We start from the raw sequence: 9,699 nt of genomic DNA on the forward strand, positions 1-9,699 counted from the left end.
GAATCAAACATTAATTAAAATAGAAGAATAATAGTTCTAATCCATAGAAATAAACAGAGCTCCTAAACTTAACTAGGAGGTTTAGTTGCTCATAACTTACAGAGAAAATAGATTTCTGAAAAATACGGAAGGAAGAAGATCCTAAACCTAATTGATCTCTTCCTTTAAATACTAATCTAATAATAAATGCTAAACCTAAAAGATATTATTTTTAAATAAAGATTACAAAGATAAAATAAGATAAAACTAATAAGTGCTAAATCCACTTGGAGGCCTACTTGAGTGTGATTCAGGCTGCTTGCTGGCATTCAACTCCAGGATTGGGCATTGAACATCCATAGGGGGAAGCGCGCTTCTGGTCTCTGCCCCCTACTGGCGTTGAACGCCAGGTTGGCGTTCAGTGCCCAGGGAGTGTGCTGCCATCATTTTCCTTTCTTGCTCCAGAGTTCTCCAAACTACTCCGATTTTACCTAAAATCATAAAACCACAAGAAAAACTCAAAGTAGCATCCAAAAGTGATTTTTGCACTAAAATTAAGTAAAAATAAATAAAATCTAACTAAAAACAATATAAAAATAACTAGAAAAAGGGTATAAGATGCTCACGGATCACAATACAAAACTTAAACTGTTGCTTGTCATCAAGCAACCAAAACAATATAAGATCAAGAAGAGAAAATACACAAGGCTTGAGTTGTCACTTAAGCTCAGGTCTGATTACTGAATGGGGCTAATGACACTCTTTTTTCACTATCCTTTGAAGCTCAGAAATATCGGTGTCCTTCAGAACCATAACTCGGATGATATTATTTATTCTCTTCTTTAGGCTCTAGTTGATTCTTGAATACAGCTTTTATTTTATTTGGTGCTTTGCACCTTTGAGCTTAGCCGTGACTCTAAGTGTTTTGTTTTCAAGTTTTACCTAAAACATAAATACCACAAGCACTTAACTGGGGGAACCTTTTAGGTTCGAATTTTTCTCTTTTTTATTTCTCCCAGACAGTGGTGCTCTGAGCCTTAGGCATACTCTGTACAGCAATGGGTCACGACTTTAAGTGTTCAGTCTCAAGGGTTACTTGACACTTTCACACCACAAGCATATGGTTAGGAAAACTACTCTTTTGAGCTTTAGATCACTTTTGACCCTCCTAACCATTGATGCTCAAAGCCTTTGACCTTTTTCTTTGGATTTTTCTTTTCTTTTCAATTATTTTTTTGCTGTTTCTTTTGCCTCAAGAATCAATCTTTTTCTTATATTTCAGAGAATCAATAATATTTCTCTAAATTCCTGTTGCTCAAGAACCAATATACTCAACCCCAATATAAAAAATGCACAATTGATTCATACATTCAGAAAATGAAGATAAGGCCATCACATCAAAGTAATTAGAATAACTCATAATATAATTAAAGATCTCATGCATTTTACTACTTCTTTTTCAATATATTTTTGTTTTTAAGCTTGATGCGTAATACATAAGACATCTTGAAAAATTTTCAAAAATAAACTACTAAGCTAGAAAGTAAAGAAATCCTAAGAGTGATCATGCACACTAGAATAGAAAACAGATAACATAATGAAATACTAGAAAAATAGAGATTAAATAAAGATAGGGAGAGTGAAACTAGATCACCTCAGTAATGGTGGCTGCTGCTCCCTCTGGGAAATCCTCTGGAACATTTAAGCTCCTTAATGTCACGCCCCTGCCTCCTCTGCTCCTCCATCATTCTCCTTTGATCTTCCATCATCTGATGGAGGAGAGTAGACTAGTCCTGATGTTCCAGCCTCAGCTGATGAACTAATGATGTCAGCTCCCCTAAGGATGTGGTCAACTGATCCCAGTAGTCACGGAGAGGGAAGTACATCCCCTAAGGCATCTCTAGAATATCCTGTGGAGGTGGTGGAATTGGCTTTCGCTGCGGTTCTTGCATGGGCTCCCTAACATGCTCCATACCCTTCTTTGTGATTAGCCTCTCCTTTTCGATCAGGGTATCTCCCTCTATGTGAGCTCCAACTACTGCACATAAGCGGTGAATGAGATGAGGGAATGCCAGCCTCGCAGAGGTGGAGGGCTTATCAGCTACTCTGTAAAACTCTTGTGGGATCACCTCATGCACCTCCACCTCATTGCCGAGCATAATACAGTGAATCATCACTACTTGCTCGATTGTAATCTCAGAGCAGTTACTCGTAGGGATGATAAAATATTGGATGAACTCCAACCATTCTCTAGCTAGTGGCCTAAGTTCAAGCCTACCCAGTTGGTAAGGCTGACCTTGAGCATCCCTCTTTCACTGATATCCAGGTACGCAGATGTCACCAGGGACTTGATCCAACCTTTGATAAGTGTTGACCCTTCGAGTGTATGAATGAGGGTCATCTCGTGGCTCTGGCAACTATAGTGCCACCCTCACATTCTCAGGGCTGAAATCCATGATGTGTCCTGACCATGGTGCGCCAATTCTTTGGCTCTAGGTTCACGCTTGTATCTTGCTTTTTTGTCACCCAGGCATTGGCGTAGGACTCCTGCACCATCAATACTCCCACCTCGATCAAGGGGTTTGCCAGAACTTTCCAACCTCGTCTCAGAATCTGGTATAAGATCTCTGAGTACTCATCGTCTTTCAGCTTGAAGGGGATCTTAGGAATCACCTTCTTTTTCCTCACCACATCATTAAAATGGTCTTGATGGGCCTTGGTGAAGAATTTTGTGAAATCCCATGGCTCAGAAGTGAGGGCTTTCTCCTTTCTTTTCCTTGAGGATTCTGCTATATTTGGTACCATGGAGGTAAGAATGAAGAAGCAAAAAGCTGAGTGCCCAATACTAAACTTAAAAGCTTTGCTCGTCCCCGAGAAAATAGAAATATAAGAAAAGAAAAAGATAAGAAAATAGAAGAAGGAGATAGAGGAGATGGGGTATAGGCTTCGGCCTTTGGGGAAAGAAAGGGGGCAAAATGAAGAAAGGAAAAGTGTACGGTGAAGAGTATGTAAGAGGGGAAGAGTAGTGAAGGTGTGGTGAAAGTGGACGAAATGAGGGGTATTTATAGTTGGGGAAAGGTGGGTGTTTCGGTTATGGTGGGGGAAGGGTGGGAAAATTTGAAGTTGAATGTGGGTTGTTGGAAAGAGAGATGGATGAGATTAATAAGGAGTGATTGGGTGGAGTGAAAGGTGGGTTGAGAGAATCAATGGAAGTGATGGGTGATGGGATGGATGAATATGGATGGAAAAGTGGGTGAGAGGGGAGAGAGAATGGATAAGATTGATTGGGGAAGTGGTTGGTGGTTGGATTTTATCCATTGGCCAAAAAACTTCAAAATTCAAAAATCTGCCCATTCTGCCTCCCCCCTGGGCGTTGAATGCCGGGCTGGCATTGAACGCCACCAGGGGGATCCTTTTTTTTTAGCGTTGAACGGCAAGAATGGCCGTTGAACGCCCTAGGGGAACCAAAAATTGGTCTTAGGTGGCTCCCATTTGGACATTAAACGTCCAATCTTGTACTCCCCCTGGGCGCTGAACGTCAGCCTGGCGTTCAATGCCAGTAGGGGGTCTCTTCCAGGGTGTGCTATTTTTTTTGCTGTGCTTTTTTGTTTCTATTATGAGTGCTATACATGATCACAAATGTTAGAAAAATGAGGAAAACTATGAAAATTAATATGAAATAAATTAATATGAACTCAAACTAAAATAAACCAAAATAGAATAAGAGAAAATAAAAGTAAACTATAGGATACGTATGGTTGGGTTGCCTCCCAACAAGCACTTCTTTATCGTCATTAGCTTGACGGACAGCTCCTTTATGGAGGTTCATAGGGGCTCAGATCTTCACCCTTCATTGTGAACTTCCTCCCTGTGCTCTCACAAATTAACTCAACATGCTCCAAAGACAGGATCCGGTTCACAGTGTCTGGTATGACTGAACTTCTTGTGAAGACTACTCTCATGCTAGGTGAGAAGTCTTCAGTGGGAATCTTCTTGTTCCTCCAGCCTTTGGATAATTTCTTTTTAGGACCTCCTCCTTCAATGGTGGGTGGTGAATGCCCAACACCAAACTTAAGTTTAATGTCCGGGGGCTCTGTATGGCTCGTCACTGAGAGAGAAGTTTGAAACACTAAGTGCTGTATGCTAGTACCTCATTTATCTGAGAGAGGTTGAGGTTTGGGAATTTTAAACATTATATGGTCCTCCCATAACCTCAGAACTAGCTTTCCTCTCTCAACATCAATCAAGGATCTCCCAGTAGCTAGGAATGGCCTTCCTAAGATGATGGTGTCATCCTTTCCTTCTCCAGTATCAAGTATCAGAAGTCTGCAGGGAGGTAAAGGTCTTCAACCTTTACAAGGACGTTCTCCACCACTCCATATGCCCTTTTTAGAGACTTGTCTACCATCTCCAGTGAGATCCTTGTGAGCTGCACCTCTTGGATTCCCAACTTCTTCATTACAGAGAGAGGCATCAGATTTATGCTTGATCCAAGGTCGCATAATGCCTTTTCAAATGTGATGGTCCCTATAGTGCAGGGAATCAAGAAGCTTCTGGGATCTGACGATTTCTGCGGTAGCTTCTTTTGCACTAGTGCACTGTACTTCTTGGTTAGCACCACAGTTTCATCTCCCCTCAGGGCCTTCTTCTCAGAGAATACACTTTTCAAACAGGCCATATAGGGAGGTTTCTTTTCCAACACCTCAGCAAAAGGAATATTGATCTGTAACTTCTTGAAGGCTACCAAGAACTAAGCAAGTTGCTCATCCTTGGTCTCCTCTTGCATGTTCTGAAGGTGTTGTACTTTAGGCTCTCCTATCACCACTGGGGCGTGTACAAGCGTACTGGTAGTCTCCTCTTAAGCCTTTTTCTCTTTCGAATCCTCAGCAACATGCTCCTCCTTGGGTTCGGCCTTCTTGCCTATGGTGAGAGCCTTGCACTCTTCCCTTGGATTCACCTCTGTGTTGCTTGGAAGAGTGTTGGGAGGTCTCTCACGTATCCTACTGCTCAACTGACCCACTTGTATTTCCATCTGCTGCTGTGAGGGTTAGAATTGTTTGTTTTTTAACCTATTTTGATTGGTTCTACCCTGATTATTGTTGAAGCCCTATTGAGGCCTCTATTGCTCCCTCTACCCAAAATTAGGGTGATTCCTCCATCCCTGATTAAAATTATTTGCATAGGGATCATTATTAGAATTTCTAAAGGAATTTTCCATGTAATTTACTTCCTCCATGGTAGGTTGAGCAACATCACACTTGTCCCCTTGAGTGTAACCCTCAGTTATGCCATATGATGCATCTTGGATGCTGATAGCTGAAACTTGCATCCCGGTTAAGTGCTGAGAGATCATGCTTATCTGCTGGGACATGAGTTTATTCTGTGCTAAAATGGCATCCAGTGTGCCCACTTCAATGACTCATTTCTTTTGAGTAGTCCCAGTGTTCACAAGGTTCCTCTCAGAAGTGTACATGTATTGGTTGTTGGCAACCATCTCAATAAGCTCATTCGCCTCTTCAGGCATCTTTATCATGTGTTGTGAACCACCTGTAGAGTGATCCAGTGATATCTTAGCCATCTCAGAGAGGCCATCATAAACGATCTCCAGCCTACTCCAATCTGAAACCATGTCGGGAGGGCATCTCCGGATCATCAAATGTATCTCTCCCATGCTTCATAGAGGGACTCTCCCTCTTTCTGCTTGAATGTCTGGACATACAATCTCAACTTGCTTAGCTTTTGGGGTGGAAAAAACTTGGCCCGAAATTCATTGACCACCTTTTCCCATATGTCCAGGCTCTCTTTGGGCTGAGAATTTAGCCACAGTTTTGCTCTATCTGTTACAGCAAAAGGAAAGAGCATGAGCTTGTAAAACTTAGGGTTCACTCCATTCGTCTTGACCGTGTCACAGATCTACAAGAAGTCAGATATGAATTTGTTGGGGTCCTCCTAGGAGTCCATGAAACTAACAGTTCTGTTGCACCAGAGTGACCAGTTGAGGTTTGAGCTTGAAATTATTGGCACCAACGGCAGGTACAGATATACTGCGCCCATAGAATTCAGCTGTGGCTGCAGTGTATGAGCCAAGCACCTTCCTTTCTTGCTCTTCAGCGTTCGGATTCCCTCTATTAGCTGCCATAGTGGTCTCTTTAGCTTCCTTCTCAAAAGTTTCTGTGAGATTTTCTCCGGCTTTGTAAGCTTTAGTTTGTTGCAAACGCCGCCTTAAGGTCCTCTCAGGCTCAGGATCAAAATCAAGAAGGGGTTCTTTGTCCTTGTTCCTGCTTATAAACAACAAGAAACAAAGAAAAAGTGGGATTCTCTATGTCATAGTATAGAGAACTCCGAGTGAGATATCTTAAAAAGAAATAAAATAAAATAAAGTAGGCAATTAACTAAAAAAAAATTCGAAAACAAAGGTGAACAAATAACCTAAAGAGAATTTCGAAAATAAATTAGAATAAATCAAAAAAATTTTGAAAAGGAAAAGACAAAATCTAAAGGGATATCAAACTTAAAATCTGAAATTAAATAAAAATAAGATAACTAGAACAAAGAAAAATTTGAAAATAAAGGGAAAGAAAAGTAAGATAAAAATTGAAAATTAAGAAAAGTAAACAAGATAGAATTCAAAAAAATTAAGAAAAATAAACAAAATAGGAACCAAAAATTAAAAAGAAAATTAATTAAACAAAAACTAGTAAAAATACCTAATCTAAGCAACAAGACATCTGGTAGTTGTCAATCACAAACAATCCCTGGCAGCGGCGCCAAAAACTTGGTGCGCGAAATTAGAACTTGCACAACTTAACCGGCAAGTGTCCGAGTCATCCAAGTAATACCTCAGGTGAGTGAGGATAGATCCCACGAGGATTGTCGGACTAAACAAACAATAGTTATCCTGTTGGACTTAGTCAGGCAAACAGTAAAAGGAGTTGTTGTAGAAAATGCATAAAATAAATAAATAAGAAAAGTAATGAAAGGTTTGGTGTAAAACAATGATGAGAAAATAGTTAAGGTCTCGGAGATGTTTATCTTTCCAGGTTAAAACGTCTTACCAACTATTTTAACAATGAGTGTTCATTCCATGACAAACCATAAGTGATTAAACCCTAATCTCTTAGTGATTTAATCTCCTCCAATCCTCATCAAACGCCACTCTTGTGGTCATTCAATTCAGATCAGAGGGTTAAGTTCACAAAACTAGTTTAGAGCCACAAAAACCCTAATCACCCAAAGCTAACAGCATTATTTGTCACATATCCCAATTAGTTTATGTAATTAGCAATTTAGGAGGAGTGTTTTCGAGCTGTAGCTCAAGCGAAATAGCTCTCTCGAGAATCACAAGAGCTCATGTAGAATAAGGATCATACTCTTGTTCCACCCAGATTCATAAGATTAAGAACGAAAACAACACCTTAGAATTGAATCAAACATTAATTAAAATAGAGGAATAATAGTTCTAATCCATAGAAATAAACAGAGCTCCTAACCTTAACCAGGAGGTTTAGTTGCTCATAACTTACAGGGAAAACAAGGTTCTAAAAAATGCGAAAGGAAGAAGATCCTAAATCTAATTGATCTCTTCCTTTAAATACTAACCTAATAATAAATGCTAAACCTAAAAGATATTATTTTTAAATAAAGATTACAAAGATAAAATAAGATAAAACTAATAAGAGCTAAATCCACTTGGAGGCCCAATTGAGTATGATTCGGGCTGCTTGCTGGCGTTCAACTCTAGGATTGGGCGTTGAACACCCATAGCGGCAAGCGTGCTTCTGGTCTTTGCCCCCTACTGGCGTTGAATGCCAGGTTGGCGTTCAGTTCCTAGGGAGGGTGCTGCTAGCATTTTCCTTTCTTACTTCAGGCTTCTCCAAACTGCTCTGAATTTTACCTAAAATCATAAAAACACAAGAAAAACTCAAAGTAGCATCCAAAGGTAATTTTTGCACTAAAATTAAGTAAAAGTAAATAAAATCTAACTAAAAACAATATAAAAATAATTAGAAAAAGGGTATAAGATGCTCACCATCATGAGACTACCATTATACCTCCTTATAACCCAATAGTATTTTCTACTGATCATGCTAACCCTGATCAGGCAATCACAACCTGACCCATACTGTGTACACTTGGCATAAAATATCAATGGCTCCGACTAATATACCCGATAGTCTACACCTCTTTGGATGGTATAATCTTTCATCGTCATAATAACAGCTTCCCTGGAACTAAATTCCAATTCTACGGCAAATTCACCATCTGCCACTATAGGAATTTCTACCACGACGATAGCCATACCATAAATATTTAATAAACAAATATTTAATAAGTGAAATTAAAAGTAAAACCTATCTATAACTTATAAATGAATCATATCAAGAAATTAATACTAATTAATAAATAAATAAAAACATAAACATATAAATAAATTCTAATTAATATTTAAGTACACACTAATTAATACTAATTCATATTCAACTAAATCAATAACTAACTAAAAAGATTATTATCTTAAATTTAACTAAATAAACACATAAACAAATGCTAATTAATTAAGTATATTTTCACATGTCACATAATTATTTGGTCCATCGATTAATATAAATTATTACGAAATTGTAATCCTTCTTATAAATATAGGCAATCACGTACCTGCATTCATATATTCCAGAAACTTCAAAGCATGCATGGCTTCCAAATACAAAGCTTGCATGAAAGATGGCTCCTCAAACGGATATTCATTTGCCAGTGCATTTGCCTCGTCTGTCACATTTGCCTCTATAGTGTCGTCACTTTGATTTTCGTCTCCGTCTGGACCAATAACTTCGTAATTGCTTTTAAACTCTTCCTCACTGTCACTATTGTAATCTTCCCGTTCAATATTTTGGTTGGCTTTAGATTGTTCAAACTCAACATACAACTCAATGAACGACATCTGAGCTCGACTTTCAATGTACATTGAAAACATCTCTTGTATGCTCGCTTCATTAGTTATATATTTAGTTTGAAATTGAACAAATCCATCAAGTACCAGTATAGGATACCGTTATAAAATATATGTTATTTTCTTTGACATTTCAGAATCTATCTTTTCACAAATCACACCTTTTAGTTCTTCGAATAAGATTGTGAATGGAATAACAATATATAACGGATTTTCACAAATAAATTTCACTCTTTCAGATGTTTGTAACAAAATTTTGACCAAAATAATATACTTTTAATAGGATTCTATCATCCATCTTTCTCACTCACATGAATATGAATTTCACTCTCAATTTTTTCAAACTCATACGAAATGATAGAGATGGATTTAAGTGTAGGAACTGAGGGAAGAAGAAGAAGAAGGAGAGGAGATCTGCAAACTCGTATATGACTTACACACAGGACCAACCGATTTGTATTGATGCGTTAAAATAACATAAATAATAATCAAATCGGACGGTCCAATTCGATCTTCCCGAAATAAAAAATATTTAACATTACATTGAAATCGGACAATCCGATTAGATTCACCAAAATTCAAATTTTCTCTCTCACACAAATCGGACCGTCTGATTAGTGAACCTAATTTTTCTAACAAAGAAATCGGATGGTCCGATTTCTTCACATTATGGTTCAGAAAAAGCTGCCCTACATTCATGTGTAGCACCCCAGTATCCATAACGAGGCACAACACACACAGAGCTTCCATATAAAAAAAAGATCCCATTGGAT

The 9,699-nt window shown here is 38.5% G+C and overlaps 1 protein-coding gene across 1 annotated transcript; it reads right to left on the reverse strand.

Annotated features, from left to right (window-relative positions):
* On the reverse strand, positions 4,298–4,657 carry LOC107609953. The gene has a single exon (XM_016312021.1). It carries the CDS (start codon positions 4,655–4,657, stop codon positions 4,298–4,300), a length of 360 nt encoding a protein of 119 aa, XP_016167507.1.

This window comes from Arachis ipaensis, chromosome B01 (genome assembly GCF_000816755.2).
Source record: "Arachis ipaensis cultivar K30076 chromosome B01, Araip1.1, whole genome shotgun sequence".
Lineage (NCBI taxonomy): Eukaryota > Viridiplantae > Streptophyta > Magnoliopsida > Fabales > Fabaceae > Arachis > Arachis ipaensis.

Excerpts from the sequence above, each read along its gene's own strand:
- LOC107609953 (XM_016312021.1), bottom strand. The coding sequence starts at position 4,657 with ATGGCCTGTTTGAAAAGTGTATTCTCTGAGAAGAAGGCCCTGAGGGGA.